Source organism: Megachile rotundata, chromosome 1 (genome assembly GCF_050947335.1).
Source record: "Megachile rotundata isolate GNS110a chromosome 1, iyMegRotu1, whole genome shotgun sequence".
NCBI classification, from domain to species: Eukaryota; Metazoa; Arthropoda; class Insecta; order Hymenoptera; family Megachilidae; genus Megachile; species Megachile rotundata.
In genome coordinates, this window is record NC_134983.1 from 21,671,505 (window position 1) to 21,697,406 (window position 25,902).

Genomic DNA, 25,902 nt, shown 5'->3' on the forward strand with positions numbered 1-25,902 from the left:
GGATGTGAGAATTTGGGGATGTGGAAATTTGGGGATATGGGAACTTGGGGTTGTGAGAATTTGGGGATGTGGGAACTTGGGGATGTGAGAATTTGGGGATGTGAGAATTTGGAGATGTGGAAATTTGGGGATGTGAGAATTTGGGGATGTGGGAACTTGGGGATGTGAGAATTTGGGGATGTGGAAATTTGGGGATATGGGAACTTGGGGATGTGGAAATTTGGGGATGTGGGAACTTGGGGATGTGAGAATTTGGGGATGTGGAAATTTGGGGATATGGGAACTTGGGGTTGTGAGAATTTGGGGATGTGGGAACTTGGGGATGTGAGAATTTGGGGATGTGAGAATTTGGGGATGTGGGAACTTGGGGTTGTGAGAATTTGGGGATGTGGGAACTTGGGGATGTGAGAATTTGGAGACGTGAGAATTTGGGGATGTGGGAACTTGGGAATGTGGAAATTTGGGGATGTGAGAATTTGGGGATGTGGAAATTTGGAGGTGTAGGAATTTGGAGATGTGGGAACGTGGGGATGTGGAAATTTGGGGATGTGAGAATTGGGGGATATGGGAACTTGGGGATGTGAGAATTTGGGGATGTGGGGAACTTGGAGACTTAGGAATTGGGGGATGTAGGAATTTGGTTAGAAATCGAGTGCAAAGGATTGAATTGGTCATACAGTCCCTAGCCCAAATCCCATCGAACGCCCCAAGACTTTCCCTAAATACCACAACACCATAACCACAAAATTGACATTTTCATACAAACTCCTAACTCAATGACAATTGCCCCTATAATTCCATTCCTCTCCAAATTTAATTTCTTCATCAGATCGCCTCTTGTCAAGTTCCAAGTTCATTCCAATCATCTACTGTTCGACTGTAACGTTCTCAGCCAACCCTCAGCATGCCAATTAATTTCGACGTACAACTTTCGTGATACAACCTGTAGCACGAACATCGTAGGATGCCGGCACACAACCGACAGAGCGTGCACTCGCGTGTCCGCGCTCCGCATATCCGCTCCCATGTCCCGGTATAGCTGCTTCTATGCCGCGGTTAAAAACAATGCGAGGAAACGAGCCATCTTTTCCTGCTGCTGCAGAAGAGGAGCGCGAGCTGCACCTCCGCTCGTCACGATTCACGATGCAACGGAACCGACCGCACCGCACACTACGACAAAATCCCAAAAATAATCCCGCAAACTTTCTCCCTTCGATTCGTCTCTTTACATCCCTGCAGATGCTCAAACTTAACTGTCTAACTCGACGTAGGTCAAGTGAATTCTTGCTGGTTCAAGGGAATCCAGATTTAATTCTTTTATTGGTATCTGACTTTTAACCTTTTTGGTATAAGATATTGTCAGTATCTGATACTGACGTTTCGTACCATTTGGAAATTAAGGACGTGGACAAATTTCGAACCTTGGAATTTGGGGTGCACATTGGGCGACATTGAATATATTTAAATCCTTGTTTGGAGACCGCTGTAGCAAATGGGTTAATAATATAAAAATTTACAAGTATCACAATTAAAGAATATGTGACCCAACAAATACAGGAAACTAACGCTATCAGAGATAAGAATATAGGACAAAATAATTGACGGTATGTGATCGTTTGCTTTGATTTAACAGCGGCTTCGTGATCGTTTGTTTTCTCGAAAGATTATGTACGTTCGAGGACTTAAAACGTTAATTTGTACGTGAGTAGTATCAGAAAAGACGACGGTTAATTATTAATCGAGCCGCGTGTCCAGGGCTCGTTCCAAGAAGAATAGCGCGTGTCCCGGTTAAACTATTTATTCCGATCCTGCTCGTCTAAACAGGACGAGGACAGGAAGACGCTCGGCAAGAATCTTCAATTTGCCAACGCCATCATAATCGAGCGGATATGCCTACGTATGCGCTCGAAGCCGAAGCGAAGCAACTCGCTTCGTAAATACTAAGCGTTATTCGCGAGCGTTCACGATATTTTCGCGGACATCGACAAATAGTGATCGGTGAACGGGTATCGAATTCGCCCCGTCTTCCCTTTAATTTTAGAGTGAATCGTATGCTGAAATTTCGAGCATCGTGCACTTTAATTTCTTAGTAACGACTGCCATTCGTGTGTGACATTTAAATTTCTACTCAATCGTATATATTATAATTATATTTATCATTACAAATTCTCTGAATCCATCATCTACATTATTAGAAATTTATTCGATTATCTAATTAAAAGTACTGTAATGAATTATTTGGAAATGTGAGTGCCTGATATAATAAAATATTTAGTAAGCTTTGTTAAAAATAAAAATATTACCCAATCTATCAAACTTCCTCAATGTGTCAACATGTTAATCCTTCCTCTCATTAACTTATTTCCATTATCATAATGATAGCTATCCTTATTCTCGTTATGATAACGATATTAACTCTTATTCTCGTTACGATAATGATACTAATCATTATTCTCATTACGATAACGATACCAACTGTTTCGCATTATAATGAACATTACAGTTATCGCGCTGTACATGCACATATTAATGCATTATAACATACATGCATAAAAATTTACTTAGCAACGCAATTTAAATAAATCTGAGACCTAACTACCCCAGCAACTTAATCTAATCAGAGATCCAACCTAACATAGTAACCTAACCCGAAACCAAGACTAATTAATCTAATCCGCGACTCAATCTACTCATCCTAGCAATTTAACCTAACCTAACCCCGGACCTAACATAGCAGTTTAACCTAATCTAACCCCAGACCTAACCCAGAAATCTAACCTAACCACGGACCTAACCTAACAATTTAACCTAATCTAACCCCAGACCTAACCTAGAAATCTAACCTAGCAATTTAACCTAATCTAACCCCAGACCTAACCTAGAAATCTAACCTAACCCCGGACATAAACTAGAAATCTAACCTAACCCAAGACCTAAACTAGAAATCTGACCTAACCCTAGACCTAACCCAGCAATTTAATCTAACCTAACCCCAGACCTAATCTAAGAAACATAGTGATCTAACCCGAATCTAACCTAAGAAACCCAGTAACCTAACCCGAGACCTAACCTAAGAAACCTAGTAACCTAACCCGAGACTAACCTAAGAAACCTAGTGACCCTACCCGAGTTCTAACCTAAGAAACCTAGTAGCTAACCCGAAACTTAACCTACGAAACATAGTAACCTAACCCCAGACCTAACCTAACTAACCTAATAACACAAATGACGGTTCCAGTAGAAATAAATAAATTTGAAACGTAAAATTATGAGTTACGTTTAACGTCGATTAGCCATAGTTAACGATATTAGAAGTGTATCGTTAAATATCAATGAGAAATCGATAGTGCGCGGATAGGTGCAGCTGTAAGACGGATGCCCGCGGCAGTAACGATACTGGAATCAATGAGGCGCATACCAGCCGGTGCACGATATTCGTGTCTCATCTCTGGCGCAACACGGCAACACGGGTTTACGGGCCGACAGAGGGTTACGATTCCCAGTCGTGTATATACGTCCGCCCGTTCGTCGATCCGTCCGTCCACCCACGGTGCTTTTGCTCCGAGTGTGGGCAGTTTCCTGTATGTTGATCACGTATTCCTTCTTCCAGCCCACACGCGTCCGTGTGTCTCTCCTCTGTGTTGGCAGAAGAGAGGGCCTTCTCCGAGAATCTCTATGCCGCGTGAGTTTAGCCCGCCAACCCGACTCTCGTCCAAAGAAAAGAGAAAAGAGCGAGATGCACGAGACGGTTGCCCCTTGTCGTTCTTTCTCTCTCTCTCTCTCTCTTCTCTTCTCTTTGTCGCTCTCTTTCGACTCCCTCCTGCGTGCCATATGTAAAAGCATACCCGCATTGCCCGTCGAGTGACGGACTCGTACTTACGGCTGGCTGGCTGGCTGCGTGTGTCGCGTATGCCGGCGATAAAAGCTGACGTCACGAGCCACGTGATCGTACGATACGAGTGGGGGTAGCCCATTCATAATCCGAGGAAGGACAGGCTTAAGGCCGTTTCGGACGTTACCTCGAACCGAACCGTCCTAGCTATACTACTCTTTTTTTCTCTCTCTCTCTCCCTCTCTCTTTTCTTTCCTTTTCTTTTCTACTTTATCGTGCGAACGTTGATGCACCGATGCCAGAGAGCTACGAACGGAACAACGTCGAATGATACTAGCCGTGAACTCGATATTGCGCGTGCCACGTCAGCCAACCGAACACGTTTTCGAGTACACGCATTATACGGTGTGTTTCGCGTAATCATATTTTTCGGGGAAATAAGCTGTTCCGTGTTGTTCGATCGATTAGATTATCGGTCTTTCTCGATTCTTACTTTATATTCGCGTTTCAACGTAGGCATTACCGAGCGAACCACATTCGGTTACCATCGCTACTTTCTCGATTCGCTGAGCTGTAGGGGAATAATCCCCACTATATTCTACTAGTCCCTGCTGTTTTTCTCGCGACGTCGAACGCAACTCCCAGTACAGTCAACGGCAAATCTGCCTTCCCTACATCTAATGTGGCAACCACCATTTACAAAAATTTTTCGAAACGTGTACAAATTTGGAAACCCATAAATTTGAAAACCTTGGGGTTTGGAAGTCGTAGGAATTTCAGGAATTAGTTGATTTGAGGGTCTAAGGAATTTGAAGGTCCATAAATTTTGTATCTAGGGATTTATGGATCTAGAAATTTTGGATCCAGGGATTTGTGGGTCTAGAAATTTAAAAACTTTCGACTTTGGTATGCGATTCCTTATCCAAAGGAAGTCCACATTGCCCTCGCGTATACAGTGTGATTCGCTCGCTACATGGTACGAAGAAAATGCAACCATATATGTTCATATGTATAATGTACACAACTCGATCGCGATTCTCTACCTCGCTCATGCACCTGGTATTAAATTTAGAGACATACTAAATCATGAATTTAAAAATTTTTAAGTTTCTACGTCCTCAAAGACCAAAATCGCCATCTTTCCTATTGTACTCTGTACAAAATAAGTAATCAAGAGAGCAATAACAACTCTCCTGCTTATACAGATATTTTCAAGATTTCTTTAAGATCATCGATGCTCTTTCAAATAGCATTGTATATCTTTGACTATGATATAGTTAAAGATCATCAAAAAATCTTGCATCACGGTGCTAGTACTTGGCTCGATTTATCGTAATTTCTGTCGTCCAAGGTCACTTATAATTACTGTAGTCTATCACTTCAAGATCACAATTTCCTACATAGTTGAAATTATCTCGACATCGATTACAATCAATTGGTACAATCAATTACCAATTTAAAAGATTCCGCTTAAAAAACCAGTATGAACTTAAAAAAGATATTTTAAAAAAACGTTGATGAAGAGCCATCTGCATACTTCATCCTTTGATAAGTTTCCCCTTTGTCATATTTTCCTGCGTTCGAGATAGTTGAGTTTCTGTCTGTCGTGACTCACCCCGTGTAACATACGGGACACCCTGTATAGAAGGCTACAAGGCGTGCTCACGGATGCACAACAGGGCTGATAGCACGATGGATCACAACTACAAGCACCGTATGCGACCAATGAGTCGTATCCTGCTAAACTGTTAAGAAGGAAGTAGTTCGTTGCTGCTGTTCTCTCTCTCTCACGCGCACACATACACACTCACTGGCTCCCTTTCTCTCTCGTCCCTCTCTCTGCTGCTCTTTTTTTCCCTCGAACTGCCTCTCTGTCTGCTTCACTGTCTATCTTTTCTGTTGATTGCACTGTTCGCTCCCGCGATTACGTTTTACTCGCTATTTTATCATTCTATCGTTATGTCGATGAAGAAAAATACCAATGAAACGGGTAACGTGGAACGAATAGTGCCGTATGAGATTTTTTAAATTGTAGTATGTTGCTCATTTCTTGGGACTCGACCTTTCCATGGAATTAAATATGTGGTGTGCAAAATGAAACTCACTGGTATTTTACTGCTTTTCAAGAAGTCCAGCAACGCTTCCAGCGCACCCAAGGTTGATGCCTGCACGTAAACCCCTCTTTCTGCGAGTCGAATGTTCCTGAGGGCACTGGATAACTCTTTCGCGATTTCTTCCTTTAAAACTTCCACTTCGTCCGGCTTTTGAGCTACTTGGAGATTCAGTCCTGTTCACAAAAATTGCAGTCGTGTAATTTACTTTCTCATTGTACAATGTATGCATACTATGCATATTTTTCTTCCTTATGCACTCTAGGATACAAGGTATACGTCCTTTAACTAAGAACACATAGAGGATCACCCAATATTTGCTTTCACAAATATGTAAACTTTCATACAAAATGGTTGAACTTGAAAAATTAACAATTTGTAACAACTTGTAACTGTTCTTAATTAGCGATGAGTACCTTAAATGAATGGTGCAGCCATTTTCTTTATAGAAAACTTACCAATAAACATAAAAAGATTGCCTACCTGCAATTGCTTTTTCCAAATCCTTAGCAGCGATTTTTACTCCTTGAGCAGCTTTAATTTCACGATGTTCGATGTATGCGTTCTGAAATTCATTGAATAAAATGCACCGTTATGCATTGTTCGCGATTCATTATGAATTGTAAATTTCCCTGGTAGTTCTTACTTTGACTCTTAACTCTTTCAACGGTTGTGGCATGAGAAGCGAACGTATTTGAGTCACTATGGGACCATCGGTGCCTGCTACTATCATTGTATCACCTTCTCTCAACATTCCATTGACTAGAATACAATCTATTGTAGTTCCAAGACCTGGCAATGCTTTCACTTCTAAAACTGTTGCTTGAAGCTCTTCGCAGTACATGAGTCTTTTAGCTAGTGGACCTTGACAGGCGTCGACTATTAACGACAACAGGTTACCCATTCCCTCACCTGTGTAAAGAAAAAATATTCTTATTAACTGGATTGCAAAATTTGTATGAAAGGAACCCTTTCGAGTTGACTCAACCCCCAAAATACCGGGGTAGACTATAATTTACCTGTAATCGCACTAGTAGGTACAAGGGAAACATATGTTTTAGGATCTGGATTCTCGTAGAATAATGCAGCGTTCAACCCTTGTTCAGCAAATTGTACGATCACATCTTTCGAGCGCTTTTCAAATTCTCGCTGCGTATTTATAGCTTGACTTTTTACAATATCTTGGACATCTTTCCGACTCATAGTTTGCCAATCGTACAATCTACGAAAATTGTGTTTTGTAGTACGACATATTCGACCAGAAGCATAATGATTGATGTAAAGTGTGTTACCTATCGATTTTGTTTAATGCTACGATGAAAGGACATTTCTTTGCCTTCAGCAAGTTAATACTTTCGATAGTTTGCGGCTCTAAACCGTGCATAATATCTACTACTAATATCGCTATATCACAAAGAGAAGATCCCCGGTTTCTTAAGTTACTGAAAGATTCGTGCCCAGGAGTATCTATAATTAAGAGCCCAGGTATTTTAAATTTCTTGTCGGCATACTAAAAAAAAATATGTTATTAAACGTTATTGTTAAATATTGTTAAATATAAGATAATTATTTGGAAACGTAACTTACCCCTCTCACGTGTTTCGTTGATTCTCGAATGGCATCAATCGGAACATTCGTGGCACCAATTTGTTGAGTAATACCGCCTGCTTCGCCATCCTGTACATTCGTTCTTCTTAATTTGTCGAGAATTTTAGTTTTTCCAGTATCGACATGGCCTAAAACGCAAACTACTGCGGCTCTAAGATTATCTAATGATCGTTTCTTTTCCGCTTCTATCCTCCGCTGTTGTATTCGTTCTCTAATTCGTTCCTTTTTCTTCGCTGCATCCGAAACTTTATCTTCTACTCCACTATCATCTTCGCTTTCGTCCGATTCAGACTCACTACCACTTTCGCTTTCTGACTCACTCTCCGAAGATTCTTTGCTAGTTATTAGGGTTTGTGCTGGTTTGGCTTTATCGAGCGGAAGAATTCTTTCTGTATGTTTTACAGGAGTTTTCGTTGCATCATCTGATTTATCTGTTAAGTTACTATATATTAAAACACGTTTCTTTAAGTGGACATTAAATATGTTATGCGTTTTAATACCTTCTTCTTGTTCATCTTCACTAGATTCTGCATCCCAGGAGTCTTTAACGTCATCTTTCTTTTCTTCCGATTCCTTCGATTGTTGATCTACAATTTCTACCTCGACTCTGTCCGTATCTGTTATACTCTCCTCCAGTTTTTCATCATCCTTCTCATCGATACTCACCTGCTGCTTCATTTTATTTGGTCTTATACGAGTTCCTAAAACGATTCACATTCACATATCTGAATATGTACCTATAACCTTTAATCTTTAATTCTCCTATAATCTTTAATTACCTGCTCTTGGTTTCTTTTCTCCTACATCTGGCAAATCTAGACCCTGAGCTTTTAATGCATTGATCATGGCTTGTGCTCTTGCCCTATCTTGTTTCTGTTTGGTTGTCAAAAGCTTTCCTTCTGCCTTTAACCTTTCCTTTCGTTGTTTTTCTTTAAGTTTCTTCTTTTCTTTGCGCTCCTGTTCAAGTCTGAGCTGTTCTAACCGAGCTTGTTCTCTCAATTCCTCTTGTCGTATTCTTTCTTCTTCCTCCCTCTTTAATCTCTCTTCTTCTTCCTTTAATTTCTTTAAGGCCTCTTGCATAGCAGCAATAGTTTTCTTCCCAGGACCTTTGCCTATTGCACATATCTAATTATACTAAATGTAGAGACCAATTAATGTTATATCCTAACAATTACAAATCGTATTAATTTACTATATTGAAAACAGAAAATGACAACAAGCTGTTTTCTACCTTTTTCTTTTTCTTTTGCCTCTTCCTTTCCTGCTTTCTTTTTCTTCTTTTTTCCCTCCTCACCCTCAGCAGGCACAGCAGCATCTGTTGCACTGACATCCTTTACTTCTGGTACCTTTGCTTGTGATTCTTTTTTAGTTTGCTTTTCAGGCACAACTTCGTTCTTTACTTCTTCATTTTCGGTCTTCTTAGCCATTTCCTGTTACGATCAGATTAAACATGATAAATTATAATATATATTTTAAATGCTGAAGAAAAAAGAAATATATTAATTACATACCGCTTTCTTCTGGGCAAGTTTCTTCTGTTTTTCTCTTTCTTTCTTTTCTTTTTTCTTCTGTGCAGCAGTTTTTACAGTGCCAATTTCAAAATCATCATCAATATCATCATCTTCCAGAAGTACTCCACTCTTTAATTCTTGTTTAATGTCAATAATATCACCTTTGTCTCTTTTCCCTTTCTCCTTTTTCCCTTTTTTCTTTTTTTCCTCATCTTCAGGTTTCTGCTCAACTGGTTCATTCTTCTCTTCTTTCGTTTGTCCAGTATACTCTAACTCCAATTCAGCCAAGACTTTCTCAATATCTTCATCACTATCGTTGCGCTTTCTTCTGGCTGATTATCAACAAATAGTCATAGATTAAATCAGATATCGATCTACATCATTTTATAATGCATTGTTAAAATGGAAATGATTATGTATGTACATGTATGTGATGGAAAACTAGAGTTTTTAGAAGCATCATAGTCTTTAATCTGCATAACAAGATATATAATCAAGGATGTAATCAAAATGTGAATTTCAGTATAAAATATGAGTATTTTTCAGTGACATACTGTTTTATAAAACTGATAGAAGTAAAAGATTAAAATACTAAAAAGTACCTATTAAAAACTATTTTAACTATTTGATTTATATTACAAATAATAAACCTTGTATACTAAAGATTGACAAAATTGCACTTTATTGTTAATACATTCTACACAAATTGCTTAAACAAATCAGGAAATTATCCTACATCACTCAAGGTATTTGTAACTTTCACCATCTACATTATAACAACTTTCACCTTCTGCAAGTTTCAAGAATCGATATATTTATAGAACACTTCATTGATAGAACATTTAATGCATGAATTAAATTATCTATAACATATTTATATTCGAGGCAAGATCACGTTATCTAATACCATGTTGAAGTTATGAAATATGAGCTGCATAACCAAAGTATTTTAAAACATTATTCAAACTTTTTTAAACTTTTACAATCTTAAAATAAAATAGACAAACCAAAGTTTAAACTACCAAATTATAGACATCGTAAAACTAGTAAAAATACAATATTATCCTTTCCGTATGTAACATAAAAGCGGTTAAGTTGAGGTTAAGTTAAAGCAGACGACGTTTATTAAACGAGTTGAAAATCCGAAAACTTCAATAAAAAACGGTAACTAATATAGAGATTTAAAAAGCTATTATTTTTTTCTTATTTGATGACACATTTATGTAAAACGCATCATTATTTTCTCACCTTTCTTGCCTTTCTTCGGTTGAGATTCCTGCATCTTGAACTACTTTCAAGATTCTCTTTGTATACGTCCACAATTGTCTTATAACTATACTTACAAAATTCTTTTTACAATTAGACTCAACTTCACATTCAAATATATCAGAACTAGAAATGATTACAAATAACTCATCAGATCACCGAATCTTTACCTGCACCTTTAACCGGGCCTGCACGGCTATGTGCGCTACTAAACCATACATTATAGCAATTGTTTAAGATGCGCAACACATAAAAATTAAAAATAATTTCTAATATGCGATAAATTTATAACAAGAATTATCATTGGTAAAAATAATTCATTTAATATAATTATTTTCATTTCCATTACTTTAAAAGTATAAAATCGTTTTGTTTCTTTAAAATACCGCAAAACACGCATATTTAAAAATGATCCAAAATATGAATTAAAATTTGCATGGGATTGTAAATAATTAGTTTAGTATAATTAATTTGTTAATTTTTTTATAATCAACTATTCGTTTCATGGAAAATCATGTAATAAAGAGCAACGTGCAAGCGTTCTTACGACATACATCAAATATACTCAGTGGTCTTTTATTTTGTGCACTTTCTACATTAAGAATGGTGGTTCAGCAATTCAGCATTCTCGATATTTTCTTCACACCTAGTAGTGAGAAAATATCGAATGGGTGGAAATCTTACTGAAGTTAGCTTAGAATAACATTTCTACTGTTACACACATACGCCATCTGCGTGAAAAATAGCAACTTCCATGTAAAGAACACGCGTCTCGTTCTTTACACTGCGATCAAGATGGTGAGTAGATGATGTTGGAACTGTTGTACTTCATCCAGTATTGTTAACAACATCCGTGCATAAATAAAACAGAAAAACTGATAATCTTATTAAAAATTTCATAAATTTTTGCTTGAAGTTATTATTTTTTGTTATGGGTATTGAAATATTTAATTATAGATATTCCTATCCATATGATTTTGTTAAATCTAACCTTTGTGACAAAACATGCGTTACAATTTCTACAAATTTGTAAGTAATTAACTTGTGTAACTTATTTGCTTTTTCTTTTTTATTGTTGACAGTCAACACACAAGAAGAAGACCAGGAAGCTTCGTGGTCATGTGAGTCATGGACATGGTCGCATAGGTACGACAGTGTACGAAATATCAGTCAAACCCGCCTTTTATAAGTAACTGTAAGAAACTGTAAGATTAACAATAAAAATTTGTCTTTATTTTAGGTAAACACAGGAAACATCCTGGAGGTCGCGGTAATGCTGGTGGGTTGCACCACCACCGTATCAACTTTGATAAATACCATCCTGGTTACTTCGGTAAAGTGAGTATCAGTTCTGTATATATATCATACTCAAAAATTAGAGTTAAATAAAAAGTTAATTTTGGCAATTGTATGACTGATGATAGTATTTTTTACCGGCGAACTGAATTACATTGAATGCACTTTATATTCTGATGGAACGTACAAACATTAAATATGTATCTTGTGCTTAGCATTTTGTAACTTCTTATGCTTTTGTTTGTAGCTTGGTATGCGAAATTATCACTTAAGGAGAAATACAAAATGGTGTCCCACTTTAAACTTGGACAAACTATGGACATTAGTTTCTGAACAGACCAGGCTAAAATATAAAGACTCAACAGGGAAAGTACCAATAATTGATCTCGTAAAAGCGGTAAGTTTCAAAATATTAATATGTATTTACATGTAAGTGGATATTTGTGTTCATATCCTTATTTGTTATTTTATTTTATAGGGATACTACAAGCTCCTAGGAAAAGGCCACCTTCCTAAACAACCAGTTATCGTTAAAGCTAAATTTTTCAGCAAATCAGCAGAAGACAAAATTAAGGCTGTTGGAGGTGTTTGCGTCCTTAGTGCTTAAGCATGAAGGTATATACATCATGTGTTTATTAAAAGTATTGCTTGCATTTGTACAATAAAGTATTTTATGATGATATTGTGAACGGGCGGTCTTAAAAGTGCGTACAACACTTAAAATCGTGTAGAATGTTCTATTCTGAAAAATTTGAATATAATTCACTGAAGTTTTAACTTAATTTTTGTGAATATAACACTTCAATTTTGTTTGTTTCAGGAACGACTATTTTTACGAATAAACTTGCTGTACATTCTACTAAGTTTATATTAATAAAAATGAAAAAAAAAAAACGAAAAACCGAATTTCTCTACTTTTGTTGTATTTATTTTTTATATATATATATATGCATATAAACACAGTACCTGCATTCGTTTTCATTCATTGATTCCGTAATCAATTTTTAATTTATAAAGTGAAAATACATATTTCTGTAGAAGTAAAAATAAATGAACAGTTTAAATAAGTTACATAACTTGTGTATTATACTTCAGTCTTTATGTATAATATAAGGTAGGGGCTGCATATAAGAAATCAAGAATATATTTGTACTTTTGTTATATACAAGATGAAATATTCCACACAAAAATAAGAATACTTTGTTTACAATAAAGGAAACGTATGTTTCATTTCATCATCGGGAATTATAACTTGCACTACTACATCTAACACTATATGAGATACTTGAAATCTCAAATAGTATTAAGTGTAATGTCTTCAAATTATAGAAGTCGTATAAATCAAATTTATTGTTTACAATTATATATCAAAGAATTATGCTAGATGTGGAGGTGGAGGAGGTATTTGCATTCCTGTGGCTAAAAGAGCTGGTGGTGGTGGTACTGGGTTAAACATTGGTGGTCTTGGTGGTGGTGGAACTGGTACCATAGGTGGTCCTAAACCAGGTCGTATTAAAGGAACTGGAGGTGGTGGTACTTTGCCAACAGATGGTTTTTCATTCTTAAATGCAAACTGAAGAAAGAATTGCTTTGTATCTTTATTCCAATGAGTCCAAAACTTTCCTTCTGCTTTTTCAACTTCTCTACTAGGGACCTGAAACATTGGAATATTATATTTTAAAGCAGAATCTGATAAGTACTGCCTTCACAAATAGTTTTATTGATATTACCTTAAAAGCTATAGTTTCATAAGGTTCTGCAGCAAATAACAGGTATTGCCATTTACGATCTGGTGGTTCAACCCTTTGTTCATATGCTGACATAAATCTGTGTCGAGGAATAACATTGTCAGCAACTTCTGGATAATCAACTTGAAATAATAAACTTTGTTGTCCTGATTCTGGGTCACGTTGTTTCGTTACTCTATATCCAGGTCGTCCAATTTTTACGAATTTTTTCGGTTCTACTCGAGGTTTTTCAGGCGCAAGTGTTTGAGGTGCTTCCTTCGCTTCCTTAGCAGCTCTTCTAGCTAAGTTTGCTTGATGCTTTTTACCCTGTGTATGAGCCAGATAACTGCCCTCGTTATTGTGAAGTGTTAAACATAATTTACATTCATAAGAGCCTAAATGATTTTTCATAAAATATGGATCTTTGTTGAGGTCAATAGTCTCTAATGCAAGTTGTCGTAATCGTTCTCTTCTGTCACGATTACTCTCTGACCAGGAGGCAACGCCTCCACCGCCAGTTTTGCCTCCAGGTCGATTTTGAAAATCCATTGTTACTTTTTATCTTCTATACTTTTTTCGAAACACAACACATTTACATTTGTTTTATAATATAAACGCACGACGCTTCTTCGTAAGAGAAGTTGGGTTAACTTTAGTTACATTTGAAGTATACGTTGAGTCGCGTAGAATTGAACCTATCGATTATCGAATGACGAGTTTATTCATTCTGTGAATCGATACTGATCGAATAACGCGCAAGCGCACTTATGAGTTCTTAACACCGACCACATGCACTCGTATTTTTTTATACTGTAAACTTTCGAATTTTTTAATTCATATTTAGTACTGTACAATCAATCTGTAGTTAAATCAGTATAATTATTTCTGAAGTAAACTGAAAATAATAAATCTTATACTATACAAATGCATTAAACAAAATATTCATTTTTCATTGTTCACTTTGTTAACTTTTATGAAACGTATCTTTCAGTCTTCTGTGTCTAAAATAATAAAGTTATAAAGTAAAAATTTTAGTTCAAAGATAAAACAAATTTGTTAGTCTTACCTAAATACATATTTTCAAACATTGTACAGCTGTAATCAAAGTAGACATTTGGATGGTCAAAACTTTTTTCAGTTATACAATTATGGGTAATCTCATAATAATTTTTGCAAGCTTGAAGATATGATCCTTCTTTTGAAAGTTGCACTATTGATTTCACATCTTGAAGGCATAAATTTAAATAAATTAACTGTGTCACAAGCTAATTTAACCCACTCATTTCTGACATACACTAAAATATTCTTAATTTATTTACCTTGGTGAACTAATCCACACTTAAAAAGTGTTTTTCTGAGAACATCATGAGTCATATGTTTAAATGGACAACCATGATTGTCTCGTAAACCAACAGTAGAATTGAATATTTTTGTACAATGAAATGGTTCATAATTTGCTTGTCTTCCTTCCATGCCATACAAATGCCGTATATGATATTTGTATTCCTTATTGAAAGTGACTTCATTTATTTTCTTAGTAAATTCATCTTTCCAAAATTTCAATGCATCCCCTAAATTAAGACCTATTCCTTTAAGAAATAAACAGTACTGGACTCTACCACCATTTGTAAGGTGATGATTTGTTTTTAATGCTTCATGAAGTATTCTCATACATAATGGGTAAGATGTTCTTGATAACTGAAAAAGAACATCAAATCAAGTTTATAATTTTTAATATGAATATAAATTATAAGCAATATTTAAAGTTCAAATATACCTCATCCAACTCACTAATGGTTACTTCTCTAAATTTATTATACTTGAAATGTGTTGTATTAATACACTTTGGAAGTGCAGCAAGAATATTTGTTATCCTTTCATCATTATAAGCATTTGATGCCATCTCTCGTCCATACTGGAATAAGATATAACTTTTAAAAAAAGCACTATAACTCTTTAAAACATATAATTATATTACTATAATCTTACCAAAAATCCATCATTTAATATTTTCTTAAATTTGGAAAGAATTAAACACCATATCTTTGTTTCTGGTACATAGGCAATACCATTTTGCAAAAACACTTGTCGCCTTTTAACTAAACTGAGCACTTTAGTAAAATGTGCTTTATAAAACTTTACATCTTTAATATCTTTATCAGGACAAGATATTTCTAAGTCTTCTTTAATATTTTGTTTTTCAACTTCAGAAATCTAGAGAAAGTATATTTACTAACAAATACGAATAACATGTATCTCATTTAATAAGAAACATTATATAAGTTACTAACAAATGGAAATTGAAGATCATGAGTAGTAATAAATGTTTTCATATTTTCTTCATCTAAGGAAGAACACCTCCATTTGAATAAGTTTACTTCTTGTTCAAAAAACCATTGCCTTTTCCTATGTTCAAAAGAAAATGCAGCTCTTAATAAGAAATGTGACATGCAATCATTTCTTCTTAAAGACTGTTTATTTGTTTCTTGTAATTGACAGTCAGGTGTACTTATGAGTTTTAAAAAATTGTGTAGATCATTTCCTTCCAGTTCTTTTATCAAGGCATTCAAACAATGTTTAAATGATCTTTTATAATTTTGTACTGATATTTGCTTTACTAATTTTAATACTGGAATGAAAGTATTATATTAGAGTCTACATTTTTGGGAGTTAAGCTTCTGTTCATTCCTGTTTAATTAAGCTAACAAATGTAATTTTAATGTTATATACTAAACATAATATAATTACATTTTAATCGGTTGACACACCACTCTTGTAATTCTTCTAATTTGACATACCCAGATGGTGGAATGCTATACATTTGTAAATTATGTAGGTACATATTGTTAGAAATCTGATTATTTTTTACATTAATTTCATCTCTGGTTAACATATCTGCCATATTTATCTAAAAATAACATTTATAGTAAGATAAGTTATAGGATAAATACAGAATACCGCTTGTTTCATTATTAAAAGTAACAATAAGCACTGTATAATTAATATATTACCAACGTTTACAAACTATTAACAAACAAACAAAAAAGTAACAAACTATTTTCTTAGTTTCTGGAAAACAATAACAAGTAAAGATATTAAGTCAGAGTCTTCTATATTTTTCATATAAATCTGAAAAACATTCAATTTTTTATTTAATTTCTTTGTCAAATATAATATTTGAATGTAAAGTTTAAGTATAGGTGTTTATATAGATACGTATTAATTATTCAATATGTTAAAACGAATATCTGTCATTTGTCACGCAAGTTTTGCGTCTTCTAAGATAAAGGCGGGATTTTGTGCGCATCCGAAGCATACTTCACACTTCACATATATTGTCAATTAATACATTGGTTTGTATATCATAGTACTTAATTTTAAAGTTTGACGAGTACAATAGAAACAATGCATTATACATTCATATAGTATTTTAATACATTAAAATATAATTTTTTTTAAAAACACTTTTGATTTTTCAATGTATTAATTTAATACTACATGAATGTAAATGTCGAAACAATCTTTTAAAAAAACCGCCACAAATGCTCTTAACAGCGCCATCTAACAACAAACTGCTGAACTATGACGAACACGTGCAGAGTACCGACCGGATTTTATCGGTAACTAATTAATTACACATCTACGGTAATATACTATCAGCGAAGTTTCTATTGTAGCTCCGCGTATTACTGCTAGATGGCGCGGCGATGAACCTGCATAAGGGGGCGTTCAGATTAGGCAAGTACCTAATAATTCACGATATATGTATACATATATGTATATTAATAAATAATCATTTTGCAACATATCTGCAAGATTAAGTTAAAAAAAATTAATAAATTTAAATAATTACAACAATAAATTTGTTAATAAACTACCAAAAAATATAAAATTATAAAAAATATGACGTTAGAATAATTATACAGCAACCAATGAGAGTGGCTGCACGCTATTGGTGGATTACATGATGTCTGATTGGCTACTGTACACTAGCAATCACTCTTGCACTTCGATTTGATCTATTGGTCGATTACGTGATGTCTAATTGGCTACTGTAAACTACCAATCGCACTTGCACTTGAAGAGGTCGCCGCTGCTCAGTTTTGTTTTGGAAGTCGAGGAGGTCGGATCGGCCCTGTCAACATTTACCGGTACGAGTCAAGGGTTTACTTTACCGATATTGTGCTTGTCCCTGTATTACCTACTGTGCTTTAATAAGTGTTTAGTGTGTTTTAATAAATATTTTTTAATAAATATGCGGGTGTATTAACAAATTTTATGGTGTGATTCTACAAGTGTCAGTGACTTAACCAGTGTGTTACCTGCATGCATATACGGATATATTAGTGTACCTAGTGTGTTATTACTAGTGTTTAATGTGCTTTAATAATTATTTTTTATTAATTATGGGGGTGTATTAATAAAATTTATGGTGTGGTTCTACAAGTATCAGTGACTTTACTAGTGTGTTTCCTTAAGTGATTGTGCATGTGTATACGGATTTATTACTGTGTTTTATGGTGCGGTTATTTAAATGTTTTATTAATTTTTTACTGTTTTAATGTATTTTGTGGAGTGATTATTTAAGTGCTTTTACAAACTGTTATTGGGTGTTGGTGTACTTTATGCAATGATTATTTAAGTGTTTTGACATATTGTTACTGGTGCTTTAGTGTACTTTATGCAATGATTATTTAAGTGTTTTGACATATTGTTACTGGTGGTTTAGTGTATTATGTTGAATGATTATTTAAGTCTTTTGACATATTGTTACTGGTGTTTTAATATATTTTATGGAGTGGTTATTTAAATGTTTTAACAAATTGCTACTGGTGTTTTAGTGTGTATTATGGAATGGTTATTTCAATATTTTAACAAATTGTTACTGGTGTTTTAGTGTGTATTATGGAGTGGTTATTTAAATGTTTTGGAATACTTGCACGGGTGTTTTAGTGTATTTTACCATGTAGTTATCTATGTGTTTCGGTATAAATTTGCAAACGTTTTAACCTGTGCCATACAATAATTATTCAAGTGCATTGACATATTTTTTCGAATATTTTATAATGTTTCACTGAGTGACTATACGTTTTGATATACATTTGCAAATTTATTACTGGTTTTTGTAATGTAGTACTGCATGCATGCTTAACTTGTTTATTAACTGTTTGCGTTTCAAAAATGTATACGTTACTCGAAATGCAAATTGATTGACAGTTACTAAATTGTTGTCCTGCTATGATTACAGGTCACGCTGCCAATCCAATGGACAAGCTGCCAATCCAATGGACAAGCTGCCAATCCAATGGACAAACTGCCAAATCCAAACGTTGCCAAAGCAGTCCAAAGCAGTCCAAATCTCTGATGCTTTACCGGTAAAGCGATCGCAGTGGCGCAAGTCAGCGATCGGTGAGTCGCATGCTTTATGGTTCCTCCGGTTCCCATCATGTCGTAGGACGAATGGTCCGAAGCGACACGGGAACTGGTTGTATTTTATATTTTTGAGCGAGCATAGTGACCACGACTGTACGATCGTGCAAAATTCGTACAAACTGTTTATTATATTTATTAGATCAGGTCAGGGTTTTCTTGTACATCGCGTTTTAACTTCTTTACAATTTAAAATTAAAATTAGTACATAGAAGTCGGATGACCCTCCGATTTCACAGTAGTTTTCGAGTCATTTTGATAAAGTTATCGAGTCACTTTCAATTTTTACGTACGCGTGAAAATTTTTTAAATAAATGTACAAGAAAGTATCGCGAGAAACAGATTTTGATATCAAAGTTATTTGTGAATGTTTGAGTCATTTAGAAATTTACTTTGATATCACAAATCTGTTAAAAATGAAACTACCGATATACTTAGATTTTTGCAAAGTGATCTTCCATTTTCCATTTTGAAAGTTTTTTAAAGTTAGAGTCAATTTTTGCTGGAAGACACTTTATTAGCATGTTACTAATCATGTCTTTTAGCTCAGGATTTTCAGCACACATGAAGAAAACTGGTAGGTCAAAATACATGTGGCCGTGTTCATTTTTATGCTCTATACTCATGCGCGTGCTTAGATGCTACTCGCATGGGTTAGGGCAGGTGGACACGGTTTAGTTTTAAGATGTTTTGGCGATCGACAAATTGACAGTGAATTATCGACACAAGTTACACGTGTGTGTGTGGTTAGGTCGTGGACCTTGTGTCGATTAAATTTATTTTTTAAATTTTCCAAAATTCTATTTGAAAATGCATGCAAAATGCAAGTCGAGTCATTTGAAAATGCATACAAAATGCAAGTAGAGTCATTTGAAAATGCATACAAAATGCAAGTAGAGTCATTTCAAAGTTATATAAATTGATTAAGTTAGAAAATAGTATGAGTAGTTAAAATTATTACATGTACATATTGCATTGAATATTCGAAAGAGTACGAAAATGAAATATGCTCAATGTTCACTGTCGATTGTCGATCGATTTCAGCAAAAAGGTATGAACTTAGAGTGTGAATGTTGTATTGAACTCGGGTGTCGGAGACGTCCCGGGACGTACTCCCTAGGATTAGGCTTATTTGCACCCGGGTGGTATGTGTGAGAACCGTGGAGTGTGTTTTTGTGAGAATGGACTTTGCAATTTTTTAAATATAGCGATAGGCAGGCAGGTAGCTTACTTCTGGTGTGAATGAGTTAGTTTTAAGTAGGTAGGGCCAGAGCAAGCTTTCACGTTTCTCTGTCCTCCTCTCTCACACGTGAGATGCTTGCATCTGGGGGGTTTACGAAAAATCGAGAAGAGAAAAATTAAATATGAATATATTTAATATCTCTTGAACTCGATTGTTCGTTCAGGCCAGGCCTTTTAGTTTATAAGTCGCAGTCGGGTTCTAGATCCGACTGCAAAAATGAAGTATACAGTGAAGTGAAGTGCAGTGAAATAAAATATTCTGCTCGGACATTCTTTTACGGACAGCGCATTCTAAGAATCGCTGGTCGTATATCTTTTTTCAGTATTTTTCTTGATTATCAAACTAACTTATTAGATATTACATAAAATTTCGATTTTGTTATCGATCGAAATAAATGGATAGTAACGCAATTTTATTTTTATAAAACTGTCTGCTATCTGTTTACGGAGATTGATAGCAAAATTGAGAATTTATGTAATTGAAAACTAAGAATGTCCGAGTTACCGTAAAATTTCGCGAGTGATTTTTGTGAGGCTTTGCCGAAGAGAGAAGAGGCTATATGCCGAAGAGCCCCGGCAAAATTTGCCAAAGAAGAGGGGAACTATTAATGGCTGTCCATCTTAGGATGGACAGTCATTTTGTCACTATGCTCGCTAATATTTCCTTGTGTTTTACAGCTATTTTTTTGAACGATACAAAATGTATCGTTTTGCTCGAATTTTTACGAGCAAAGCCACTCGCGATTTTTATGCCCTCCCAATTAAATTTCGATACTAAAGATTTTTGCATAACTTCGCGATTAAATTTTGAAATTAAAGATTTTTGCATGCCTTCGCGATTCGAGATTTTTATGCCCACCCTATTAAATTTTGAGATTAGAGATTTTTGTGTCCCTTCGCGATTACAGTACAAAATTAGAGATTTTTGCATCCCTTCGTGATTAAATTTTGAGATTCGAGATTTTTATATCCTTTCGCGATTTGTATACCCCTTCGCGATTTTTATATCCCTTCGCGATTTGTATACCCCCTCGCGATTTGTATACCTATCCCTTCGCGATTTGTATACCTATCCCTTCGCGATTTGTATACCCCTTCACGATTTTAATTTCCCCGAATTTTATGTGCTAATTATTTTTCTCTGTTTCAGGAATTGATTTTGAATAAATTGTTTTATTGTTGATTGCTCTTAATTTCGTAATTGTCATTGTGTTTTCTGTTTTTCGATAGGGTTGTTTCACTTCTTCTCGTACAATTTTATAGGATAATAAAATTTTGTATGTTTCAGATTTTATTTTTTGGTAAGTTAATGTTCTCTCTTCTCAAATTTCTGTCTTAATAAATTTTTGTCTGTTTTAGTGCTTCTTCTTTGCTAAGTTATGTTGCTTCCTCAAATCCGCAATTTTCATTGCGTTTTGTTTTTTGAAATTCTTGTATGAAATAAAGAAAAATTTTCCTCCTCCTCCCACAATTTTCTGTGTTAATAGAATTTTGTCTGTTTCAGATTTTTATTTTATGTAAGTAATGAAATAATTTATATTTGGCTTAATAACTTTTGACTGTTTTAGATTTTTATTTTACGTAAGTAATGAAATAATTTATATTTGCCTTAATAAAATTTTGTCTGTTTCAGATTTTTATTTTTGGTAAGTTCCCACTTTGTTCTTTCTTCTCGAATTTCTGAGTTAATAAATTTTTGTCTGTTTTAGTGTTTCATCTTTGCCATGTTCTGTCGTTTTCTCAAATCCGCAATTTTCATTGCGTTTTGTTTTTTCAAATTCTTGTATGAAATAAAGAAAAATTTTCCTCCTCCTCCCACAATTTTCTGTGTTAATAGAATTTTGTCTGTTTCAGATTTTTATTTTATGTAAGTAATGAAATAATTTATATTTGGCTTATTAACTTTTGTCTGTTTTAGATTTTTATTTTACGTAAGTAATGAAATAATTTATATTTGCCTTAATAAAATTTTGTCTGTTTCAGATTTTTATTTTTGGTAAGTTCCCACTTTGTTCTTTCTTCTCGAATTTCTGAGTTAATAAATTTTTGTCTGTTTTAGTGTTTCATCTTTGCCATGTTCTGTCGTTTTCTCAAATCCGCAATTTTCATTGCGTTTTGTTTTTTGAAATTTTTGTATGAAATAAAGAAAAATTTTCCTCCTCCTCCCACAATTTTCTGTGTTAATAGAATTTTGTCTGTTTCAGATTTTTATTTTATGTAAGTAATTCAATATTTTATAATTGTCATAATTATTCTTGTCTGTTTCAGATATTTATTTCAAGTAAGTAATGAAATCATTCATTTTTGTCTTAATAACTTTTATTTATTTCAGCATTTTATTTTTGGTAAGTTATGTACAGTTTTACATTAATTCCGAGCTTGTGGGAGGAAGGGTGGGCTCGGGCGCAGGTTTTTCGTCACGTCATGTGGCGAAAAGCTTGCGCACATTGTAAGTACCTCTTATTCTAAATTGCACTCATCTTTGTCACAATTTTTTAACTTACGTATTAGATTGTAGTAATAGTTTGTTATTTTTTCTCAATTTCTCCAAACTTAAAAGAAAGTTCTTCCAACTTTCTTTCCTAACTTCTTGCAATTTTTACAAAGTTTTATATGCGAGTGCAATTTTAGAATAAGAGGTACATGTAGGGCATTTAGAATGTATTATAGTATGCGTGAGTGTGTGAATGGTGTGTGTCCTGTATCCTGTACTCACTGATAGGGCCTCTAATACTCTATCTCATTTTATTTCTAGCTTCAAATTTTTCAACACTTTATTTCTTCCTCTCTCTAACTTTATTTTTTGATTAGTTTTTAATTCTTGTACTTTGATTTCAGTTTCTCTTTCATTTCATGCGACAATATTACTTCGAGTGTCGAAGTCTTTGGACCACCTGGTGATTTCAATTCGGTCTTCAAATTTTTAATCTCTTTAGGTTTTTATTTCAAATTTGAGGTTTTCGAAGAGTACCGTGATTTTATTTCAAGTTTTGAGGTTTCTTAATCTCTACATCTTTTTATTTCGGAGTTGAGGTTTTTGAATCTATAATTTCATTTCGAATTTTAAGGTTTTCAAAACCTATGATCTCGATTTTTCTAGAGTTTCGTTTCGAATAAAGGGAGATTTCATTTTTTGCTCCTTCCATTTTCTGTCATAATTACTTTTATCTGTTTCAGGTTTTATTTTACGTAAGTAATTTATTTTCTTTATTAATAAATATTTGTCTGTTTCAGGAATTTATTTTAAGTAAGTAATTTATTTTCTTTATTAATAAATATTTGTCTGTTTCAGGTATTTATTTTATGTAAGTAATTTATTTTCTATGTTAATATATTTGTCTGTTTCAGGTTTTATTTTAAGTAAGTAATTTATTTTCTTTATTAATAAATATTTGTCTGTTTCAGGTATTTATTTTATGTAAGTAATTTATTTTTTGTGTTAATAAATATTTGTCTGTTTCAGGAATTTATTTTAAGTAAGTAATTTATTTTCTTTATTAATAAATATTTGTCTGTTTCAGGAATTTATTGTAAGTAAGTAATTTATTTTCTTTATTAATAAATATTTGTCTGTTTCAGGAATTTATTGTAAGTAAGTAATTTATTTTCTTTATTAATAAATATTTGTCTGTTTCAGGAATTTATTTTAAGTAAGTAATTTATTTTCTATGTTAATAATTATTTGTCTGTTTCAGGAATTTATTGTAAGTAAGTAATTTATTTTCTATGTTAATATATTTGTCTGTTTCAGGAATTTATTGTAAGTAAGTAATTTATTTTCTTTATTAATAAATATTTGTCTGTTTCAGGAATTTATTTTAAGTAAGTAATTTATTTTCTTTATTAATAAATATTTGTCTGTTTCAGATTTTTATTTTATGTAAGTAATTCAATTTTTCATATGTGTCTAATTACATTTTATCTGTTTCAGATTTTCTTTTATGTAAGTAATTCAATTTGTTATATCTGCCTAATTACATTTTGTCTGTTTCAGATTTTTATTTTATGTAAGTAATTTTTATTGTTTCATAGTTATCTTAACTACTTTTGTCTGTTTCAGGTTCTTATTTTATGTAAGTAATTCAACTTGTTATTTTGTCTAATTACATTTTGTCTGTTTCAGATTTTTATTTTATGTAAGTAATTCAATTTTTCATATGTGCCTAATTACATTTTGTCTGTTTCAGATTTTAATTTTATGTAAGTAATTTTTAATGATCCATACCTGTCTCAACTATATTTGTATGTTTCAGGTTTTTATTTTAATGATTCATGTTTCTCTTAATTTATATATTTCCCAAGTACATTGTATTTTATTTGCGTATTTTTATCGAGTCGACTCGAGTTTTATTTCACTTTTATTCCGAAAATGTCAATATAAATTTAAATGTTAGCATGAATTCTGCGTGCATTCTATAGGTAAGGAATAGACCATCATTGAAGACTTCCTTCGAGGGATATCATCAACAAATGCATTAATTTTAAGTAATTTTAAGTTAGTTTTAAGTTGCATCTATTGTAACATATTGTAGTATGCATGAGTGCATGTGTGAATGGCGTATACGCGAAGATTGAAGACATCGATCATCGAGGGATCATCGAGGAATCATCGAGGGATGCGTGCGTTAGTTTTAAGTTAATTGTATGCGTGCGTTAGTTTTAAGTAAAGTGTGCTTGTGGGTAGGGTGGGTGGGTCCCTGTAAGTGCCTCTTATTCTAACTTGCACTCTTGCATCTTCTGAATTCTCAAGCTTTGTACGCGTTAGATTGTAGTATACTCGGTTATTTTTTGTCAATCGTTCCGAACCCAAGTGGATCATTGGGGGTTCATAGCGCTGTGAACACGCGGCAGAGGTGAGCTGCAAGTGCTGGTGTAGCGCCAGGGACACATCTCTGCGGGGCCGATCGATTGATGGCTCATCTCGATCTGCCGCCTCACGGCAGGGGTCTCCTCTCTGCGGTCAGACTTGCTTCAAACGCAAGCGGGGAGAAATGGGAGACCCTCCGCGGATGTGTCACTCGTTCTTGCCAGTATTTTCGGTTCATCTCTGTCTCGTGGTTCACGTAAGACACTATGGACTACCCTTTGACCCATGGAAGGCGAGGTTCACTTGGCGAAAAATACTGAATCCCTTTTTTGACAGAAAGTTCTTCTAACTTTCTTTTCTTTTAGTAGAAAGTTCTTCTAACTTTCTTTGCTTTCAATAGAAAGTTCTTCTAACTTTCTTCCCTTTGCTTTTGGAATTCGTCATAGATTATTCGAGTGCAATCTTAGAATAAGAGGTACCACGCGGCGTTTAGAATAAGTTAAGCGTATGTGTGTGGGGCCCCTTGCGATTAGTATTAAGTTAATGTATGTGTGTGCGTGTGATACAAGTTCTTTACTGGATTGTGGTAAAGAACTTGTATGTGCGAGCTTATGAGTTAAGTAGAGTCAGAACTCATTTATCCTTCCGATAAATGAGGTTGCAATTGGAGGGTGGAAGGGATTTGGAGTTAGGGTGGGTCACTATCGTAGCCACCTCCACGTGGTGTGACCCGGTAATCGGTATAGTTTTCTAAAGATTTTTTAGTCTTTAGAAAACTATACCGAGCTGAGGGCTACGGTTTTATTTCGCGACTTTATTTAAAATATTTTACTCCTTCGCCTAATTTTCTATGTTAATAAATTTTTCTCTGTTTCAGAATTTAATTTTTGATAAGTTATGATCAGTGCATTAGTTTTATTCTAATTCCGAGCTGTGGGAGGTTGGGTGGGCTCGGGCGCAGGTTTTTCGCCACATGTGGCGAAAAGCTTGCGCAAAGTGCCTTTTGTTCTAACTTGCACTTATCTTTACAAATATTCTTTAACTTGTTACATATTAGATTGTAGTAATAGCC

At 34.3% G+C, this 25,902-nt stretch overlaps 4 protein-coding genes across 8 annotated transcripts in view; 1 reads left to right on the forward strand and 3 right to left on the reverse strand.

Moving 5' to 3' along the window:
• eIF5B (eukaryotic translation initiation factor 5B) overlaps positions 1-10,552 on the reverse strand; it is a 48,695-nt gene extending 38,143 nt beyond the window's left edge. The window contains exons 1-11 of one of the 2 annotated variants that reach the window (XM_012298965.2): positions 10,311-10,552; positions 9,063-9,394; positions 8,783-8,981; positions 8,331-8,663; positions 8,052-8,252; positions 7,531-7,982; positions 7,236-7,453; positions 6,963-7,165; positions 6,590-6,855; positions 6,427-6,508; positions 5,938-6,119 (exon numbers count right to left, since the gene is read on the reverse strand). In XM_012298965.2, coding sequence (XP_012154355.1) covers positions 5,938-6,119; positions 6,427-6,508; positions 6,590-6,855; positions 6,963-7,165; positions 7,236-7,453; positions 7,531-7,982; positions 8,052-8,252; positions 8,331-8,663; positions 8,783-8,981; positions 9,063-9,394; positions 10,311-10,344 — 2,502 coding nt within the window. In that variant the 5' untranslated portion in view covers positions 10,345-10,552. Of the gene's footprint in view, positions 1-5,937; positions 6,120-6,426; positions 6,509-6,589; positions 6,856-6,962; positions 7,166-7,235; positions 7,454-7,530; positions 7,983-8,051; positions 8,253-8,330; positions 8,686-8,782; positions 8,982-9,062; positions 9,395-10,310 lie in introns of those variants that run through there. The other variant, XM_076536982.1, reaches the window with a different exon arrangement.
• Positions 10,553-11,052: 500 nt separating this feature from the next.
• RpL27A (ribosomal protein L27A) lies at positions 11,053-12,589 on the forward strand. The gene is made up of 6 exons (XM_003700415.3): positions 11,053-11,126; positions 11,411-11,474; positions 11,569-11,666; positions 11,872-12,021; positions 12,103-12,239; positions 12,445-12,589. The coding sequence occupies exons 1-5, from the start codon at positions 11,124-11,126 to the stop codon at positions 12,229-12,231; spliced, it is 444 nt and encodes a 147-aa protein (XP_003700463.1). The 5' UTR covers positions 11,053-11,123; the 3' UTR covers positions 12,232-12,239; positions 12,445-12,589.
• A 161-nt stretch (positions 12,590-12,750) lies between these two features.
• On the reverse strand, positions 12,751-14,049 carry Sf3a2 (splicing factor 3A subunit 2). The gene is made up of 2 exons (XM_003700413.3): positions 13,355-14,049; positions 12,751-13,278 (listed from the first exon to the last, which is right to left on the reverse strand). Exons 1-2 carry the CDS (start codon positions 13,898-13,900, stop codon positions 13,000-13,002), a joined length of 825 nt encoding a protein of 274 aa, XP_003700461.1. The 5' UTR covers positions 13,901-14,049; the 3' UTR covers positions 12,751-12,999.
• Positions 13,969-16,663, reverse strand: LOC100878808 (DNA primase large subunit). Of its 4 annotated transcripts, none has more exons than XM_012298964.2 (8): positions 16,407-16,663; positions 16,100-16,259; positions 15,643-15,980; positions 15,341-15,565; positions 15,129-15,266; positions 14,671-15,049; positions 14,418-14,576; positions 13,969-14,352 (listed from the first exon to the last, which is right to left on the reverse strand). In XM_012298964.2, exons 2-8 carry the CDS (start codon positions 16,251-16,253, stop codon positions 14,339-14,341), a joined length of 1,407 nt encoding a protein of 468 aa, XP_012154354.1. In that variant the 5' UTR covers positions 16,254-16,259; positions 16,407-16,663; the 3' UTR covers positions 13,969-14,338. The 4 variants fall into 4 exon arrangements, with proteins under 4 accessions (XP_012154354.1, XP_012154353.1, XP_012154352.1 ...); XM_012298963.2 differs by having other exon boundaries at positions 16,367-16,663; XM_012298962.2 differs by having other exon boundaries at positions 16,363-16,663.
• Between the last annotated feature and the right edge of the window lie 9,239 nt (positions 16,664-25,902).

Excerpts from the sequence above, each read along its gene's own strand:
- LOC100878808 (XM_012298964.2), bottom strand. The coding sequence starts at position 16,253 with ATGGCAGATATGTTAACCAGAGATGAAATTAATGTAAAAAATAATCAG. Across the intron at positions 15,050-15,128 it reads CCATTAGTGAGTTGGATGAG|TTATCAAGAACATCTTACCC; the intron begins GTATATTTGAAC and ends GTTCTTTTTCAG. Across the intron at positions 14,577-14,670 it reads GTGTGGATTAGTTCACCAAG|ATGTGAAATCAATAGTGCAA; the intron begins GTAAATAAATTA and ends TATGCCTTCAAG.
- Sf3a2 (XM_003700413.3), bottom strand. The coding sequence starts at position 13,900 with ATGGATTTTCAAAATCGACCTGGAGGCAAAACTGGCGGTGGAGGCGTT. Across the intron at positions 13,279-13,354 it reads ATGAAACTATAGCTTTTAAG|GTCCCTAGTAGAGAAGTTGA; the intron begins GTAATATCAATA and ends CCAATGTTTCAG.
- RpL27A (XM_003700415.3), top strand. Across the intron at positions 11,475-11,568 it reads TCATGGACATGGTCGCATAG|GTAAACACAGGAAACATCCT; the intron begins GTACGACAGTGT and ends TCTTTATTTTAG. Across the intron at positions 11,667-11,871 it reads ATCCTGGTTACTTCGGTAAA|CTTGGTATGCGAAATTATCA; the intron begins GTGAGTATCAGT and ends TTTTGTTTGTAG.